Source organism: Bos grunniens, chromosome 21, assembly GCF_055505025.1.
Source record: "Bos grunniens cultivar Pamir isolate PY7600 chromosome 21, Bosgru_T2T1.0, whole genome shotgun sequence".
Classification (NCBI taxonomy): domain Eukaryota; kingdom Metazoa; phylum Chordata; class Mammalia; order Artiodactyla; family Bovidae; genus Bos; species Bos grunniens.
This window is the reverse complement of record NC_141185.1, coordinates 70,454,128-70,474,944: the sequence shown is the minus strand read 5'-3', so window position 1 is coordinate 70,474,944 and position 20,817 is coordinate 70,454,128. Positions and strand designations below refer to the sequence as shown.

At 43.9% G+C, this 20,817-nt stretch overlaps 1 protein-coding gene across 13 annotated transcripts in view; it reads right to left on the bottom strand.

Moving 5' to 3' along the window:
• Positions 1-9,424, bottom strand: part of LOC147349969 (coiled-coil domain-containing protein 3-like) — an 83,224-nt gene extending 73,800 nt beyond the window's left edge. For 5 of the 13 annotated variants that reach the window (XM_086365429.1, XM_086365431.1, XM_086365428.1 and 2 more), the window contains exons 1-2: positions 8,262-9,161; positions 3,930-4,104 (exon numbers count right to left, since the gene is read on the bottom strand). In XM_086365429.1, the coding sequence (XP_086221555.1) occupies positions 3,930-4,104; positions 8,262-8,631 (545 nt within the window). In that variant the 5' untranslated portion in view covers positions 8,632-9,161. Of the gene's footprint in view, positions 1-3,110; positions 3,247-3,929; positions 4,105-4,706; positions 5,353-8,261; positions 9,201-9,288 lie in introns of those variants that run through there. The other 8 variants (XM_086365436.1, XM_086365438.1, XM_086365435.1 and 5 more) reach the window with 4 other exon arrangements.
• Positions 9,425-20,817: the final 11,393 nt, after the last annotated feature.

Below are 20,817 nucleotides of genomic sequence, written 5' to 3'. Positions count from 1 at the left end.
CAGAAGCTTTTTAAAAGTTGCATCATCTTTAAGTTTTAAAGCCATACTTTCTAATGATCCATTTATAGTCATAAACCCCTCCATCACTCTTTACAACTGACAAAGTGCTTTCAAACCTATGATCTAATTGGGTCCTTAGAACAACCTGAGACAGTTTATATGTTTTGAAAGTGAAAGTTGCTCAGTGGCTTTGTGACACCATGGACTATAGAGTTCATGGAATTCTCCAGGCCAGGATACTGGAGAGGATAGACTTTCCCTTCTCCAGGGGATTTGCCAACCCAAGGATCGAACCCTGGTCTCTTGCACTGCAGGGGGATTCTTTACTAGTTGAGCCACAAGGGAAGCCCAAGAATACTGGAGTGGGTAGCCTATCCCTTCTCCAGCAGATCTTCCTGACCCAGGAATCAAACTGGGGTCTCCTGCATTGCAGGTAGATTTTTTACCAGCTGAGCTATCAGGGAAGGAGAAAACTGAAGTTTTGGGAAATTAAGGGTTCTGCCTGTGGTCATGCCTCTGAAAATGGCACAGCCAATCCTGATTGCCTGATGAGGATGGCACCTCCCTCACCATCTTTTTCAACTCTAAAAAGGGAAAAAAGAAAGATGACAGGACGTCTTCCACAGATTTTATGTCAGTCCCATGACACTCTAGGTCGGATTGCTGTATGAGGGGGTCAGTCTGGGTCATGGTCCCTTGGAACAGGACTTGCTGAGAGAGGAAAACAGCCAACTTTTGTTTTTATTGTTATACTCACCCAGCAGGGAAGGAAAAAGGAAAGGAAAATGTTCTTGGCTGACGTGGAGAGCACCCTGACAGAAAATGGGATGGATGCTCTAACTTGCCAAAGACATCCCCAGAGGCCCCATTAACACCATGATACTGAACCAGAGAGATGCTGAACACTTGGGAGTGCTGCTGATTCCCTGGCAACTTTTGAAAGCAAGCTTATGTTTCCACTGACTGAAGCAAGGGGCGGGGGCTGGGGGGTGGGTGGAGGGTGGGGGTCGAGGGAGGGGAATGTCTAAGGATGGAATTAGAGAATGGGAGGATTTGGCTGCTGAGGACGGAGTTGCAGGTTGTCCTGGGTATGTATCACAAAAAGTTTCCCTACATCAGATTTTCCTCTGGTTCCATTTCTTAACCTCCAGACTGATCCTAAAGTCCCAGATTCATGTGATGCTGCAAGTGAATGAGAAGGAGGAGATGCACCCTTCATGACCATGATCTAAACACACTGTTCGAGCTGACTGGGGACTTAGAGAAGAGCAGCAACAACAGTGGAAATGATGAGAATTCATCAGTGTGCCCCCTGAATTCATCGTCATCTAAGACACAGCATGTGATATACGGAAATTGTGTAATGTGCACCGTCCAGGGCCATTCACATGTTCCCATTAGCAAGAGTCTAACTGGAATAAAAAAGTGACCCAAACAAGCTCCTCTGACCCCGTCTAAGATGGAAGACCCATCACCTTAGGAAAAACAGACTGTGTAGTAACATGATTTATTTACCCTGCATAGGAGAGAAAGCAGAATACTCATCTTCACACAGAAAAAGCAGAGAGGATGTCCCTGGTGGCACAGTGGATAGGAATTCATCTGCCAGAGCAGGGACATTGGTTCAATCTCTGGTCCAGGAAGATTCCACAAGCTGCAGATCAACTAGGCCTGTGTGCCAAAACTAGTGAGCCCACAACACACAACTACTGAAGCCCATGTGCTCAGAGCCTGTGCTCTGTGACGAGGGAAACTAATGCAATAAGAAGCCTGTGCACTGCAACAAAGAGTAGCCCTTGCTTGCCATAACTAGAGAAAAGCCCTCATGGCAACAAAGATCCAGCACAACTGAACATAAGTTTTTTTTTTTTTTTTTTTAAGGCAGATAATTTTTAGTTTTAGTGTTTGTTTTTTTTTTTTCCCAAGAAAGGAACAAGTAACTGTCCATAACTCTTCATCTAATTCTGACACCTTCAATTCACAACAATTTTAATCACTGCAGATAAAGTAAAAATTTCTCAAGGAATATCACAAAATATAAATGCTAGCACCTTAGTTTTATTTTAAACCTAAATTCTCAAATGAACTAGCTAATTTAACTCAGCTCTGATATGGTATCTTTCAAAGTGGGCAGAAGAAGAAGCCAAGATGTGATACATACAAAGTCCATCAACACCTCAATTTGGCTCTGCAGCAGCTCAGCAACCTGGGACAATTAATTCTCTTTCCCCAAAAGCTTATGATTCAGTGCAAACACACATACCCACCCTCTGTTATCTAAGAGACCAGGATGATGAAAGGGAAAAGGAATTCTCCCCAAGATCAACATCTGACCACCCAAAATAGGACTGCCTTCACATTAAATCAATTTTCCACAGTCTCATTGTTCTATTTGTTTCAAATGATGGAAAATCTAATTGCAGTAAAATGTTAATAGCTTCATTGTGTGACCATAGGGCTAATCAGTTATATATTTAAAGAGTTTGGGGTTCAGCTGTGAGGAATTTTTGGATCAATATCTGATGTCTTGACATCAGTGTACTATTACCAAGGATTTAGGACATGAAGCAAAAATCCAACAAAATGGAGAACCACAGGACCAAGACTAAAAAGATTTAATTTGAACATGCTATGGCCTGACCCAGGCTGGGGATACTCAGGCTTATACTTGGTGGGTCCAGTTCAATGTGGAGTGGGTGCTGGCACAGATTAAGAGTTGGGTAGGGGAAAAAAAAAAAGAGTGGGGCAGGGGGAAACAAAAGTGCTTAGATCCATGTGGGGAGTGAAATATATGACAATCACTCAGAAAATTTTGGCAAATCTTGAAGAGGGGTCAGGGAGTTGAGAACTGTCAGTAGGGTAGGCCTAAGGAAGGAACCCTGGATAATGTATGGAAAGGAAGAATCAACACTTCTCCACAGTCAGATGTACTTGCCCACGATGAGAACAGTTTCTGTGCAAAGAACCTCCAGGTACCATGGAGCCCTGGGCAGGAGGTTAGAAAGAACAAAGGCACTCCCCTAGGCCCACCCAGCAGACAAGAGAAAGATAGCCCCCGCCCCCCCACCAAGGGCACCATAGATGGGGGAAAGAAGGAAACCACCTAATACCTGCACATTGGTTCATTAACCCACATCAGAACTGTCTCCTGTGGTCTGTCACATGGTCCTATAAACATCTTGGTGGGAGACTGGGAGCGATGGGCCACGGCCTCTCTGCTCCCCTGGCTCAGCTGCGACAATGCCACTGCACAGAGAAAGCGATAGTCCTCAAAATATCCCCACAACTCAGGCATCTGCCTCAGACTGAAAGATGCCTTTTCTGTCTTCATGCCCAGAGTGATCCGGATCCTTCTGTTCCATGGGAACTAGGTCCTGCCACTAAGGGTTTGCATGTTGCAACTGAAGATCCTGCATGCTGCAAGGAAGACTGAAGATCCCACATGCCACAACTAAGACCCAGCAGGGCCAAGTAAAAACATACATAAGTATTTAAAATCAACAACAGAAGTAGTCATAACACTCAGTGTATTGAGTGCTTACTCTCAAACACCTCACTAAAGGCTTTACCTATGGACATTCCCTGCCTAGTTAAATCATGTCGCATCTGCCCTAAGATACAGATGTTACAATGGCTTTCAATTTACAGAAGAGGAAACTGAGGCACAGCATGCCAACCATCAGCCTATCTTGTCCCCTCACTCTGTGAGGAACCTCATGCCACACAGTACAGCCTGAGGACTCCAGAGTTTATAAGCAGTGCTTGTCAACTTCTGGGAGGGCTGTGGAGAGGGTGAAAAATACCTCTTGATCTGGACTTGATCTGGACTTGATCTGGAAGAGGACTCTTGATTCCCTTGCTCACAACATTCATATGAGTCATAGCTATCTTATTATTTTGCTGTAGCACAGGGTATACCCAATTCTTACCCTAGTGTCTTCTTGGACCTCCCAGTCACTGGAGAAAGTTGCCACCTGCTGCCCTTGTGAACAGTTTGAAAACTGAAAAAGGCTAGAAAACATCCTTCTGTTCTCTTGAGTGTCTGGAAAGATGGCATCTTGCAAATTGACTCCATGAGGCAAGAGGTTATAGTTCTCATCCATCCTAATGGAAAAAAAGAGGCAAGAGCTGTAGACTGGACACCCATGAGGTGTACCATCTTGAATCGAGAGTCAACAGAAGACTGTGACAGTGTTGCCAGTTATACAACATCTTTTTTATTTTTAAAGTAGAGTTTAATTACAATGTTGTGCTAATTTCTGCTGTAATGTGACTCAGTTATACATATACATACATTTTTTAAATATCTTTTCCATTATGGTTTATCCCAGGAGATTGGATATGGTTCCCTGTGCTAAGGTAGGACCTTGTTGTTTATTCCATATGCAGCAGTTTGCATGTGCTAATCCCAAACACCCAGTTCATCCATCTCCCTCCCTCCATTGCCCTTGGGAACCACAAGTTTATTCTCTGTATCCATTTGTCTGTTTCTGTTTTGTAAACAGGTTCATTCGTGCCATATTTTACATTCCACATATAAGTGATATAACATGGTATTTATTCTTCTCTTTGTGACTTACTCCGCTTAGTATGATTATCTCTATTTCCATCCATGTTGCCACAAATGGCATTCTTTCTTTCTTCTTACGGCTGAGTAATATCCATATATATGTACCACATTTTCTTTAATAATTCAACCATCAAGGGACATTTAGGCTGTTTCCATATCTTGGCTGTTGGGAATAGTGCTGCTATGAACATGGGGGTGCATGTATATTCCTGAATTAAAGTTTTGTCCGGGGATACGCCCATGAGGGGGACTGCTGGGTCATATGGTGGTCCTATGAATTTTCTGAGGATCCCCCATACTGTTTTCCATAGTGGCTACCCCAACTTACATTCCCACCAACAGTGTAGGAGAGTTCCCTTTCGCCACACTCTCTCCAACATTTGCTATTTGTTCTGTTTTTGATGATAGCCATTCTGCCTGATAGGAGATGGTACCTGGCTGCAGCTTTGATTTGCGTTTCTCTAAGAATTAGTGACTCTGAGTATATTTTTATGTGTCTACTGGCCATCTGCATGTCTTCTTTGAAGAAATGTCTATTAAGGTTTTCTGCCCATTTTTTGATTTTTTTTTTTTTATTGTGGTTGAATTGTATGGTCTGTATACTTGAGATTAAGCCCTGGTCTATTGCATCAGTTGCAAATATTTTCTCCCATTTTTTAGGTTGTCTCTCTCTCTTTTTTTTTTTTTTTTTACGGTTTTCTTCACTGTGCAGAAGCTTGTAAGTTTGATCAGGTCCCCTTTGTTCATATTTGGTTTTATTTCTATCACCTTGGGAGACTGACCTAAGGGGAAAAAAAGGTCCAATTTATGTCAGAGAACACTTTGCCCATGTTCTCTTCTAGGAGTTTTATGGCATCATGTCTTATGTTTAAGTCTTTAAACCATTGTGAGATATTTTTGTGCAGTGTGAGGGCATATTCTAACTTCACTGATTTACATGCAACTTCAATTACACATCTACATGACTCACATTAGAGGAGTCACTCTCTCTGATTGTTTCTCTACCTCACACTGCATGTATCTATCCTTAAGTTTTTCAAAATATGTGAATTGGAGGATGGGTGCGAGTGAACATTTGTGAATCTCCCAAGCCGCCTTCCTTCCCCTAGTGGAGTGCTCCTTGTTTCCTGGGCAAAGGAAAGCCAACTGGAATGACCCAAGATTCAAGTCCTATCACTGCTACTTATCTCTTGTTTGACACACAGTGGATTTCTTACATTCTCTAAGATTAAATGTACAATCTATAAAACAAGGATGACAACAGCATCCTTATTTGTTTAATGGTAAGGAGTGCATTTTTTTTTAAAGTAAGTAAAGTATTTGGCACAGAGTAAGCACAGTATAAAATTTAACATTTTTACAGAACCCTGCATAAAGTACCTGTTGGCAAGATAGAGAAGCCAAGAGAAGGAAAAGGAGAGATGGAAGTGGCACTTCAGCCCAATGTAGGCATTTGGGGGCTCACCAGGGAGTCTCCACTGCCACTTTCTCCTTTGACACTGACCAGAATCCTTTCTCCTTTCTGAGGGGCCCAGAATAACAGAGGAATGATTTGTATGTGGTTGTTAACACACACGGAGAAGGCAATGGCAACCCACTTCAGTACTGTTGCCTGGAAAATCCCAAGGACGGAGGAGCCTGGTAGGCTGTAGTCCATGGGGTCTCGAAGAGTTGGACACGACTGAGCGACTTCACTTTCACTTTCATGCATTGGAGAAGGAAATGACAACCCACTCCAGTGTTCTTGCCTGGAGGATCCCAGGGACAGGGGAGCCTGGTGGGCTGGCGTCTATGGGGTCGCACAGAGTTGGACACGACTGAAGCGACTTAGTAGCAGTTAACATGCATCAGGGCAACACAGCCCTGTGAAATAGAAATCTTGTCGGACTACCATTTGACTCTGTATCTCTGCCTTAACATTTTATAAATATGTCAGAGAAAAAGAGGAAAGAGCTGTCTGCCCACCAGAGAGCCAGTGGACAAAACTGCATTTCATTATAAAATCGGAAAAGAAGATAATTTCTTTTTAAGTACTGTGGCTCTTTTTACTTTGGAAAATAAAGTTTTCTTGTTGAATAGTTTTAGAGCTGGTTTTCCTAAATAAAGACATGTAAAAATCTAAGTTTCTCAATATCAAGAAGGTACTACTTCATTCCTTGCCAGTTTTATTTAGAAACTGTACTTCTCCAGTATTTTTTTTTAATTCAACTTAATCTGGCTAAACCACCCAAGCCAACACAAAACACGCCATGTATTCTAAACTTAGATATTCTGGCTTTAATATGGAAAACAGGTGTTACCACGACCTTATGGATGCCCCTCTGTGGAACCTTCTGTCTTCTTTCTCAGTGATGTGAAATCTCAAGACCTCAAAGTTAGTCTGCAGACCAAGGTCATGGCCATTCCAAATATCCTTAATGTTACGCCACATACTGGGAAGATGGGACTTATTGTCCAATCACTATCCATTAGATTGCATTTTGAGGTTCCTCCCAGTTCCTCTGTATCAGCCTCCTCCTCCAACTGGAGAGAACCAATGCATTAGGGTTCCACCTGCTGTTTTGTATTGCAAACTTCAGTTGAGCCCATAACCTGAACCCTTATCTACATACATTTCATCGTGACCACATAAACGTTCATGGAACTTCACAAGATTCCAGGAGTCTCCCAACAGACAAGGCCTGGTCTAATTCACCTCTCTGTTCTTCAAAGTCCTGTGAGCACCTTCCCAATTCCTTAATGCACCCACCCCCAGGCCCTTCCTCTATAAACTTTTGCTATTTGGAAGAGCCCGGCATTGAGGTCTGCTGGCAGCTGATATGAGTGAATCCAAGTGAAACAAGAGGACAGCTGGGCTGCATTCCACACCAGTCCCATCTTGGCATTTAAGCAGGTGTGCAGGATTGAGTAACTACACATTCCTCATCTAACCTGCACCAGGTGTTCTGCACCAGTTACTAGGATTTAATCTCAACCAACCTTGTTTGGCACATTATGAAGGTGAGGCTCTTGAGGTTCTTGACAAGGTCAGTAACTTGCTCAAAATGACAGGAAGAATGGAGCCAGAATTCCAAGAACCATCTGATTCCAAAGGTGTTTGGATTGGTTTTGACCACTGTCCATCCCAAACAACTCCCATGGCATCCACTTTAAAATATAGCTTTCCTCCTCTATAAGGAGTCCACCTCAATTAGGGTTCCACTTTCTTAATTCAAACTCCAGGAGATGCCATAGCCTGAACTCTTATCCACAGGCATCTCATCTGCACCACAGATCAACTTGCATGGAACTCAACCAGAGAGGGCTCCTGTCCGATTGCCATTCATACTTCTCAGAGTGCTGTGACCAGGGCCTTCTTCCCCTATTACCCCCCGCATAAACCTCTGTTATTGGGAATAGGCTGTTTGTTGCTGGAAACCACCTTGAGCTTTGGCCTAAAACACTCTTCCCTGGTCAAGCATGGGAGCCATCCCTGTTTTTCCAACAGTGTTAGCCAGAGGCACCCAAGATCTCTGTAGACTCAACATGAGGAGCACCAAAGAGCAGAAAATGGGAAGGAGACTAGGGCATCACTTAACATCACCCAGACAGGATTCTGGAGGAGTTCCTGAGCCTGCTGGGGATAAAGGTACCTCTGCTGGCCATGCCAGGTGGCCAAAGGGATGGTATGGGCGAGAGGTGGCAGGCTCACCTGAGGAAGAATAGGAGTAATCCTGGACCACGGTGTGGGAGTGACAGGAGAAGTAGCCCAGGCCGGTGAGGTTGAGCCTGGAGCCCCCAGGCACCTCGAGCATGGTGCCCCATGCCTGGTCACACAGCATCTCAATCTCAGCGGAGTAGAAGAGCCCCAAGTCGCTGGCCTCATACCGCCAGGGCAGGTAGTTGTACAGGCCATGCACCTCCTCGTGCAGCGCCAGCATCTTGGCGTGCACGATGATCTCGGCCAGCTCCGCTTGGCAGCCCTCGCTCAGGAGTCTCCACTCCGAGGGCAGCTGGCCGCCGCGGGTGGCCTCCAGCCGGCCTGCCAGGCAGAGCGCGGGGAGCCGCAGCGGGCGCAGCATGCCGGCGGCTAGGGCGGGCGGCGAGAACCGCCGGGTGGGCTCTGTGCTACCGGGGGCGCGTGGCCAGGGGAGGGGGGGAGCCCTGCGGCGGCAGCGAGAGCACTTTTGGGGGAACCGAAAGTGCGGGGCCCCACCAGCGGGAGGCGCAGCCCTAGGAGCTCGGCTCCGCGCACCGCTGCGGAAGTTCAGCGTGCTGCTCCCTCCTCCGCCGGGATCCCCCTGCGGGGCCTGCTTGGGAGGCTTTTAAAAAGGCACGGGGAGGTCCGGCCACCGCTGCCTCCTGCCCGCCCGTGGCTGGGTCGTGGGCGGCAGCGGGAGGGGCGGAGGCGGGAAGCCGTCACGTGGCGCGGGGTTCTGGGGAGACAGCGCAGTTGGCGCTGGACCAGGAGCCCCAGGGCCGAATTCGGTCTTTGCGCCAGCGCAGAGGTCCGCGGCCCAAAAGTCAGTGTGGGGAGAGGCGGCCCGGCCCTCTTCTGGCGCCCTGCGCACCGACCAGGTGGAAGCTTTGCAGGCACAAAGCGCGCGCTCCAGACATGGCCTTCTTAGAATGATTGTCTTCAATTCCCATGAGTACTCAGGGTACGTTTTTGCATTTTCTGAGTAATTCATTTACACTCAAATGGCACAGAAATCTAACTTTACCGTCCCAGAGTTTACCTTGGAAATTCTGTGTGATCTAATGAACTTTTCCGAATCTCTCTCTCCCTTTCCATCTCTTCTGTTTTAAGGATGCTCTTAGGAAAGCCTTCAACATCTGAAAAGCTGTAGGATTTTCCTACAGCTACATGGTCTCATGATTAACCTCATTCCTACGTTCAGATTCAGAACACCCTACACCTGAGAAATAGATTAAGAAGTTTCAAAGATCTTTTCACAAGTCAATGAGTGACTCTGAAGAGACCTAAACCCCACAGTTAAATCTTTATTTCTAAATTAGGCAATTCCTTTTATCTCCCAATTGCCTTAATTATTCTTCATGTAGTAAGAAAAAAAAAAAAGATTATTTATAAATATAAATATTTTGTATAGTCAAAACATCATATATATGAAATAACATGGATATAATATATATATCATCATGCATATGTAATAAATATTATATTTACAATAAGTTGATAAGCAAAACTGCTGTAAAATGGAAGGCTCTTTGTTCTGCAAGCATCTTATTAACAAGGCTTTCTGAAAGTTTAAGTCTTAGAACTCAGCCAAAGTCTTCTCTGACTGAAAGGAAGAGTTCTTAGGGAATTCGGAAAGTAAAGGTAAGGAGAAAATTGCAGGGGGGGGGGGGAGAGAAAATTCCAAGGCCTCACATGCTGTGACAACCAAATCTTCCTGTGATCCCCAAGTCTTCAGTTAGGACAATTAAATTCATGCATGCTTCTTGTGACAGGGCAGAAATCCAGCTGGCATGAGGCAGGGACTCAGGAGGAAGAGGACATGAGCAGCATGGTCTCAGGGAACCAGAAACCCTGGGAGGGCTTTGGGCATGCCTTGAAGTGAAATGGCCAGGACTCCAGCCAGTGTGGCCCAGCTTCTGAGGGAATGAAGGCTAAAGATCCATAGAGTCACACCAATCCAGAATCCAACCAGTGACTCAATGGACAGATGTGTGCTTAATCACTCAGTCATGTCCTACTCTTTGTGACCCCAGGGACTGTAGCCTCCCAGGTGCCTCTGTTCATGGGATTCTCCAGGCAAGAGTACTGGAGTGGGTTGCCATGCCCTCCTCCAGGGGATCTTCCCAACCCAGAGATCGAACCCAGATCTCCCACATTGCAGGCAGATTCTTTATCGTCTGAGCCACCAGGGAAGCAGTGACTCAATGGACCAGATTCTTATTCCTACAAGATCATCTGTGTTGGAAGAGGAAAGAAGTAAGAGTAAGAGCTCCTCACAGACAATAACTATCCTCTACATAGCTGGAAGTCAGCCTGGAGCCTTGATTAATTCTGTAGAAAACAGTTATATTGAGGGAAGCAAGTGGACAGTAGTCCTGATGGTATATGACTCCTCCCAACAACCCCACCACCACCATGGGAGATGGTAGAGTTAAGCTTTTCCCACATGGAGAAATGGCATTTGAGGATGGCATCAGACATCCTACATTAGGACTGCCCATTTGTCTCTCATTCAATATACAAGTTAAAACGTTTCATAACGTCTTAGTCTGTTCAGGGTGTCATGGCAAAATACCACAGCCTGAGGTGCTTAAACAACAGACATTTATTTCCCAAAGTGCTGGAGGCTGGAAGTCCAAGATCAGGGTGTCAGTGGGATTGGTTCCAGGCTAGTAAACGGCCACCTTTCCTCTGTGTCCCCACATGGCCTGTCTTCTTTGTACATGTAGAGAGAAAGAAATGTCTGGCCCTTCTAAGGACACCAGGCCCATCAGATTAGACCACACTCTTGTGACCTCATTTAACCTTAATCACTTCTGTAAAGGTGCTATCTCCAAATACAGTCTCACTGGGTGTTAAAACTTGAACAGAAAAATTCAGGGCAGAGAGGAGGGGATGTCAACAAGGGACAGAATTCAATTCATAACAGTCATTTAGCAGGTGTTCTGCAGGTTTGTAGAGAAAGAGGGAATATAAAATGGTTTATATTTCTAGCACGCTAACTTAGAGCAAGCATTGCCAAATTATAATATTAACAATAACAACTGCTAACATTTATTCACTGCTTACTATGTGCCAAGCACTATTGTAACATATTGCCTATGTTATTGTAATGAATGCTCCAAACACTCAAAATGGACACTGTTACCATCCTCAGTTTAGAGACAGGGGACTTAGGTACGGAGAGGTTAATTGACTTACCCAGGATCACATAGCCAGAAAGGAACTGAGCCAGGATTCAAACACTAGCATCAGATTTCAGAGTTCATGTTCTTAACTACAGCATTAAAATATGGACAAAACAAGCAATGTTTTAAAGGCACAGGTGGGCCCTTTATCAAGAAACAAGTAGAGAGGACTTCCCTAGTGGTCTGTGGCTAAGACTCCATGCTCCAAATTCAGGGAACCCAAGTTCAATCCCTGATCCAGGAAATAGATCCCACATGTTACAATTAAAACCTGGTGCAGCCAAATAAGTAAATGACTATTTAAAAAGAAGCTGAGTTTATAAATAGTAATAACCTTCACAGAATCACCAGTGATGGCTAAATGAGGGAGTAACTGGACTAACATTAATTTTGTTTTTTTTTAATTGTATCTAGTGCTTCAGAGGGCTGGAAAAAGTTTTCTGTTTCTACAGACCTGAAGACCCTGATTATTCTTTCCATTTAGATGAACAAATAAATAAAAATCAGTATGCACAGCTGATGTCTCTCTTGTTGTGTAAACTGGACAGAATCAAAACTCTTCCAGTGCTACCCAGAATGCATTTTCCGGATGCAGGGGCCTGTGAGGGTTGTCCTTCTCCTGGATTCTTCACAGACACATCAGTCATGTTTTTGCTTCTCTAGAAGGTCTGGCAAAGTGCCTCCCTGATTGGGGTTGTTCACCTGGAGCCCTGGACATATGTGAGCATCCCCTGGTGAGCAGCTCCCCTTTGGGGACCAAGATCTCCAAGGAAGCAGAGCTCAAAGAAGCCAGGATGGGAAGCAAAAATTCTACAACTGGGTTGTGCGTTCAGTAGTGAAACAAGCCGCTTCCATCCCTTGATTACAAGACACGTATGTTCTGGCTGTGGGGCGAAGATAGCACCATTATGCTTCAAATATACACTATATCCTTCACAGCATGTACAATACCCTTTAAAACTGCACCCCACCCTTTCAGAATGTTGACTCCCATCTGACACACTTGAGTCTTCATTAGCTGTCACACTGTCTCAGTAAGCTTTCAAAATTTGCCCAGTTGTTTCTAGGTGATGGTGTCCTCGGTAAAACCAGTTAATCCCACAGCCAAGGGCACATTGCTGTATTCCCTTTGCCATCAAAGAAGAGATGCTATGAAAATCACTGATCAGAAGCAATGCTATAGGAAATACCACGATGCTAGAAAATGGGTTCTGTGGACAGAGTTCCTGGAAGAAGCACTCTGGGGCAGGAAAGGCAGATCTACACCTAGAATGTATCTACTCCAGTGAGGACAAAGTCTCTGCTCCCTCCAAGATGGAAGAGGTTCAGTGTAGTCACTTCAGTCATTTCAGTTGCTCGATTGTGACTGACTCTTTGCAACCTCATGGACTGCAGCACACCAGGCTTACCTGTTCATCACCAACTCCCAGAACTTGCTCAGACTCATGTCCATTGAGTCAGTGATGCCATCCAAACATCTCATCCTCTGTCATCCCCTTTTCCTCCTGTCTTCAATCCTTCCCAGCATCAGGGTCTTATCAAATGAATCAGTTCTTCACATCAGGTGTCCGAAGTATTGGATCTTCAGGGTCATTTCTTCCAATGAGTATTCAGGACTGATTTCCTTTAGAATTGACTGGTTTGATCTCTTTCCAAACCAAGGGTCTTCTGCAACACTTGACGTACTCCTTTCCCAATTGGGAATGAGTCCGTTGTTCCATGTCCAGTTCCAACTATTCCATCTTGTCCGCATACAGATTTCTCAGGATACAGGTTAGGTGGTCTGCTATTCCCATCTCTTTAAGACTTTTCCACAGTTTGTTGTGACCCACAAAGTTAAAGGCTTTAGTGGAGTCAATGAAGCAGAAGTAGATATTTTTCTGGAATTCTCTTGCTCTTTCTATGATCCAACAGATGTTGGCAATTTGATCTCTGGTTCTTCTGCCTTTTCTAAATCCAGCTTGAACATCTGGAATTTCATGGTTCATGTACTGTTGAAGTCTGGCTTGGAGAATTTTGAGCATTACTTTATTAACAAGTGAAATGAGTGCAATTGTGTGGTAGTTTGAGCATTCTTTGGAATTGCCTTTCTTTGGCATTGGAATGAAAACCGACTTTTTCCAGTCCTGTGGCCACTGCTGAGTTTTCCAAATTTGCTGGCATATTTGAGTGCAGCACTTTCACAGCATCATCTTTTAGGGTTTGAAGTAGCTCAACAGGAATTCCATCACCTCCACTAGCATTGTTCGTAGTGATGCTTCCTAAGGCCCACTTGACTTCACATTCCAGGGTGTCTGGTTCTAGTTGAGTGATTGCACCATCATGGTTATCTGGATCATGAAGATCTTTTTTGTATAGTTCTTCTGTGTAGTCTTGCCCCCTCTTAATATCTTCTGCTTCTGTTAGATTCATGCCATTTCTGCCCTTTGTTATGCCCATCTTTGCATGAAGTGTTCTCTTGATATCTCTAATTTTCTTGAAGACATCTCTAGGCTTTCCTTTTCTATTGTCTTCCTCTATTTCTTTGCATTGATCACTTAGGAAGGCTTTCTTATTTCTACTTGCTATTCTTTGGAACTCTGCATTCAGATGGATATATTTTTCCTTTTCTCTTTTTCCTTTTACTTCTCTTCTTTTCTTGGTTATTTGTAAAGCCTCCTCAGACAACCATTTTTCCTTTTTGCATTTCTTTTTCTTGGGGATGGTTTTGATTGCTGCCTCCTGTACAGTGTTATGAACCTCCATCCATAGTTCTTCAAGCACTCTGTCTATCAGATCTAATCCCTTGAATCTGTTTGTCACTTCCACTATATAATCATAAGGGATTTGAATTAGGTCATACTTGAATGGTCTAGTGGTTTCCCTACTTTCTTCAATTTAAGTCTGAAGTTTGGTATAGGTCCCAACTACTGACAGAGTAAGCCCTCAGCCTTGGAGTTAGTGAGGCTGACCTTAGTAAGAAAAATTCAGAAGCACAAAGTGAGCAAATACTGGTGGGAAAATGGTACCAACTGACTTGCTCAACACCAGGCAAACACCAGCCAAACACCAAGTTTAACCACAAAACTTCAGTTTGTAAATAAAATATCTGTAAAGTGCAATGAAGTGAAGCATAATGAAATATATATATATATATATATATATATATATATATATCTTCATCTGTTTTTCTGACAATGCCTGACTAGCACACTATCCAATCAAACCCCTTCACCCATCATTTTAATATTGTATATGTGGAACAGGGCTGACCAGAGACATGTGGAAAGGCTGAGCAGAGACCAACAACTTAAAAGACATTCTTCCCATTATATCATATTTCCCAGTTGTATGGTGCCTTTCTTGGAGGTTCTCAATGTGCTATGTAAATATTAAATCAGTCTTCCTTCTGTCCCCTTGGGAGGCAGGAAGCCAGTATTATTTCACAGGCAAAGAAGCTGAGTCCCAAGGATTAAATGCCTTGCCCTGTTCACATAACTACAGGCAGTTAGGGGTGCTGGGAATGGGGCTTGGGGTTAGGAATCCCTGCCTGGGGTCTCTTGGCTCCCAAACAGCACCTTCCTTAAAGATAATTCTGTGTTCAAACTCTGTGGGAATCTTGTCCTATAACAGGGAAGTTATGGGGTTGCTGACATGCCACATACATTGTCCTTCCCTTGCCTGTTCATACAGAGTACATTTTCAGAAGGCAGGTTTAGGACATGTAGGCATTGTCTATAATATCTTCAATCCATCCAATCTGGGGACCAATATTTAGCCTAAACAACCATTCTGATGCTGAATTCATGACAATTCTATCAGGAGAAGATAGAAACAAGAGGGATGGACTCTTGATAGACATCTCACTCTGTAGGTTTCCATGTGTGCATTTCAGAAAAAGAAGGAGCTAAGAGTGGAGTTGACAAGCACCTCGCAGGAATGCATCACTCTGTTAGGTGTTAAACACTGCACTCACATTTTTCCCTCACTCTGTCATGGTGAAGACTTGGCCAGACCCCTTTTCACAGTTGCCAAAACAGAAACAGGGGGACTAGTTGATTTTTCCAGAAGCTGAGCTGAGGGTCTAAGAATTCCTGTTGCAATTTTAAGTCTATCAAACTAAATCCCCATCATCCTCTCGTGTAAGTTTCTAGATGTCAAATGGAAGTGGTTAGGCATAGATTGAGCATCTTGACACTGCTGTCAATCACATGTACATTTCAACAAATAACTTGCAATATTTCGCTTTCAACTACCATGTGTCAGGCACTATTCTAGGCTCTGGGGATACAGAAGTGAATAAAACAGAGCACCCTCCTTTTGGGGGGGAATATCCACCAAAAATCAAATTGGTGCCATCAACAGGTTGGGGAGAGAAAGGCTTGCCTTGGAAGACACAGCCTTTACCTGGGGAAGAATGGCTTGAAAGCCTTGTTCAACGTCCTCGGAAACACCTTCTCTTAAATAAAGTCCATGGAACAGACCACAGTTAAGATTTAGCATGGTGGGGCTCAGATGAGTCTCTAAGGAGCCAAGTTCCCCTTTATATTTCAGAGCATAACCAACCCTCAGACTGAGAGCAAGGTGGTTTCATTGACATTGATATCACACTGTTCCCTTTCACATCAGTATCCTTGGAAGCAAATGGAAATAAGCCACAGTTGAGAAGTGGAGAGAGGGTGTCTGTGTGATTATTCTAATGCTGCTCTGACTTTCCCTGAGATATTATCAAGGAGTGGTTCTTTCCCACAGGAAGTGAAGTCTCCTGGGGAGGTAGTAGAAGCCATGGCAGGCTGAATGGGATACAGTTCTTAAAAGGGAAGAGCCCTCCTGCTAAAGAGAAGACCCACAGCTGAGTCCACTCTCTATACTGTGAATTCACACACTGTGTAGCCTGGACCAATTCTCACCTCCGAGCACTTGCCTGAGTCCTCAGCTCTTCAGTACCTGTCCTGAGAATGTATGAAGCTGACTGAATAGCACACATGGGAAATTTCATTAAGACCCAAGCATACAGACCACTGTGTGTTTTCAATTTGCTGGTTTGATGTTTTGGCCAGCTGCATAGAAGAGTTAAAATCCTGTTGTAAAGTTTGCTGAGAAACAGGCTCTTATTCCAGAGGAAGGATCTCACAGGATTTTTGGCTTGATGGGACACTGTGATGACTGTTGAGAAGAGCTCAACAGTCAACTCCTTTCAGGAGGAGAGCTCATTCCTGAAACCAGCTTCTATCACAGTAGCTAAAGCAGTGCTGCCCAGAAGTGTAGCTTCCTTTGCTCAGTTCTCTTATCTCCTCTACAAAGGGGAAATGTGAAAGGGAAATATAGAGGGATCTGCCCTCTGAGTACAATACCTACCTCCTTTCACTACGTTCTGACCAACCAGCCTCCCATCACCTAATGGATGGATTCTCTCCAGTATGACAGACACTGTAGAGACAGGAGATTCTTTACTCCTTTTTTACTGCTTTACTACTTCTTGACCCACTCCTTCCTCTATCTTCCCACAAGAGATGAAGATGTACTGATTTTGTTGCCCAGCACCCAGGACATGCCTCAGGTCACATTTGCCAGGAGCAGGCTCATGGTGCCTTGGAGGATTCCATGGATAGGGAGAGCTTTCTTGTCAGCGTCCTTCTGTACACTGTGCAGAAGTTCTCTTCACAGAGCATTCATTTCTTTTCTCCACCTCTTCCACACTTTACAATGGCATGCTAAGTAGGCCAGACTTCTCTCTAGTTCTTTTGCACCCCAAAGTTACATCTGAGTGGGTTGCACCAATATTTAGATTCAGGGTTAAAAACATAAGCTCCTCTTAGACAGTGAGCCTGAATCACATACTTCAACTCAGCTTCTACCAGAATGTTAAGCCCTGTCTGGTCCTAGGGCCTGCTCAGTTATAAATTGAGTGGTACTGGAGTGCCTCTCATTATATGAGAATCCAATGTCTGGGTTGTTTAAAAGAAGCAAAACTTCTTAAAGAAAATTATTCATTAATTAACTGACTACTTATAAAATTAATATCTAACTGAAGACCCATTCTTTCAAGACATTAGTATCCATCCTACCAACATTATAGCAGATAATAAATTCAAGGACAGTAAAAGTGAAAACAAATTGTAAATATTGCAAAAGGTGCAGGATTTCATGAAGTTGAGGAAAGCGGTACCATAGAACTGCTTGAAATATGCCAAGTTAATAATAAATGAGAATATACACAGCTTGTGAAGGTGGTGGTTTAATCACTAAGTCATGTCCGACTCTTGCAACCCCATGGACTGTAGTCTGCCAGGCTTCTCTGTCCATGAGATTCTCCAAGCAAGAATACTGGAGTGGGTTGCCATTTCCTTCTCCAGGATATCTTCCTAACACAGGGATCCAACCTGGATCTCCTGCATTGTAGGCAGATTCTTTACCAACTGAGCTTACAAGGGAAGGCCTTATATACAACTTGACCAGTTAACAATTTAAGAAGAGAAAATAAAGATGTTGACAAAAATACAGAGCATGTGGGTAAAAATTAAAATTTTGAATATTTTTGCGAAAGTGGCCCTTTTCTGACCATATGGCCAAAGTCAAACTTGAAGTCAAAAATATTTTATCCTACCATTATTCAAGTGCATCTAAAAACCATTAGTGATCTGTTTGGCTGATCTATTGCTGCGTAAGAAACCACCCATATATTTAAAGACTTAGTAACCATGTAAATTTCTCCCAATTCCTCTGGATGGTCTGGCAGTTCTGCTTTACATGGTACCTTTAAGATTCTTAGAAGTTTTCTTGTTTAGCTGAGAGGATCACTGAGATACTCTTTAAATCTTGCTCATGTTTTCACAGAGACGTTGACCCTGAGGTCATGTTTTACTAACAGCACTCTGGATTTCATCTTCAAACCAAGGCCATTTTTCACTTTGAGAAATTTTCCTTGGAGAGATGAAAGCAATTTTTTAAATCAAACCCACAAGGTCTAGTGCCTTTTCAGTTCTTCTAAATGTGCTTAAAATCTAAACATTTCCTTCTTTAGCTCAAGTAGCTCCTCCTGGACTTTACCACAGGTGTCTAAAAGGAGGCAGATGACACTTTCAACATCCTGTCCAGGAAAATCCTTAGTCAGACCCCAAGTTCATGAGGCGCCTCTTCTAGTTCCCATATTTCCACCAGCATAGTTCCGGTAACTGTTCTGTGGCTATAGAACTCAAGTTCTCTTTCCTGCAGCTTCCAGTAGGATAGTCTTCACTGTGTTTCAGCCTGCACCAAACAGTCTCTTCATCATTCCTCCAAACTTCTCCACTCTACCACCAGGTACAAAATCAATGCCACCTGTGGTGGCAGGACTCCACATGGCTCTGTTTTAGCTATCGACTGCTGCATAACACATCACCCCAAATTTAATGGCTTCTCACAATTTCTTAGTCCTTCTTACAACTCTGGGGGTTGACCACAAGGTTACTAGGCTTCAAGAATGTTGCTGGCTTTGAGTTTGATGTCTAGAAGATCTAAAATGAACTCAGAGATGGATGGAAATCAGTACTGGCTGCAGGCTGGGAGCCCAGTTGGGAGTTGGCTTAAGGCCTCCATTCTCCTCCAAGTGGGCTTCTCCTCATGGCTGCTTATGCTTCTTCAAAGCATGGCAGATGGATTCCAAGAAAACAGAGCCCAATGTGGAAGGACTGACCAGGCTTTCACTTGCATTACTCTTCCTAATGCTCCACTGGTCAAGGCTCATCACATGGCCAAGTCCAGAATCAGTGTGTGAGGGGATGCCCAGGGTACAAGTTTAAAGTAAGCCAGAATACTGAAGTGGGTAGCCTTTCCCTTCTCCAGGGGATCTTCCCAACCCAGGGATTGAACCCAGGTCTCCCACATTGCAGGCCAATTATTTACCAGGGTAAGCCACAAGGGAAGCCCACAGTGTATATGAACCCTCTAACATGGACTTTATCATTTAACTATTGCAGCACTACAAGGTAAATATTATCAGCCTCATTTATTGATAATCAACTAAAGCAATAGTTTAGAGAGGTTATATTAACTTGCTTAAGTTCTCAGGGTCGTACTGCTAGTAAATGCTGGAGCCAACATTTAAACATTCTATCCTATCTTCTCAATTAGTGATGGAAACCAAGGTTAATATTCCTCTTAGGGAGATACCATGATTCTGCAGTGGAATGCTGACCACATTTTTGACCAGGACGCCCTGCTGTACAAGGGGACTTCCGTGGTGGCTCAGACGGTAAAGCATCTGACTACAATGCGGGAGACCCAGGTTCAATCCCTGGGTTAGGAAGATCCCCTGGAGAAGGAAATGGCAATCCACTCCAGTATTCTTGCTGAGCAAAACAAGAGCAAAAAGCACTGAAGCTTGCAGAGGCCACTTCTACCTAGTAAAGTCTCCACATGTAAGATTGCCACCCAGAAATAGAGAGACCCATGGTCCTTCTACTTGGGCATCCTGAAATAATCCCAGAGCTGCATGTTATCCACTTTTAAGTCTCAAACTTCTGGAAATTTTTGTGACATGAGGAAAGCTGCTTTGATACTGCCTGAGGAACTAGTTTCATTCTGTACATTTGAATTACAAACAGAAGAGACTGAAGGAAATCTCTGTAACATGCAGCTCTGGGATTATTTCAGGATGCCTAAGTAGAGCGCACCATGGCTCTCTATTTCTGGGTGACAATCTTACATGTGCGGACTTTACTAGGTGGAAGTGGCCTCTGCAAGCTTCAGTGCTTTTTGCTCCTGTTTTGCTCCAGCATGTCTTACATTAATTTTCTACTAGATTCCTGAAAGTCGGATAAAGTAACTTGCACCTTTTAGCATGACACTATGATGGGTTTTATAGCACAGCAGCCAAACAATAGATATTACTACTACTACTACTAAGTTGCTTCAGTCGTGTCTGACTCTGTGCGACCCCATAGATGGCAGCGACCAGGCTCCCCCGTCCCTGGGATTCTCCAGGCAAGAACATTGGAGTGGGTTGCCATTTCCTTCTCCAGTGCATGAAAGTGAAAAGTGAAAGCGAAGTCGCGCAGTCATGTCCGACCTCAGTGACCCCATGGACTGCAGCCTTCCAGGGTCCTCCATCCATGGGATTTTCCAGGCAAGAGTACTGGAGTGGGGTGCCATAGATATTAGGCACCCCTCCCCCCAAAAAAGAGAGAGAGAGAGAGAAAGAAAGAAAGAAAACGAATACCACCAAAACTTAACAGATGGAACAAAAGACGTTCTCAGAGGAAAGTTTATAACAATAAATGTGTACATTAAGGAAAAAGAACGTTCTCAGATAAGCAACCTAATAAGGAACCAGAAAAAGCGGACCATATCAAGCCCAAAATTAATATAAGGAAAAGAACAGAATGGAAATAAATAGAAACTAAAAAAATAACATAAAATCA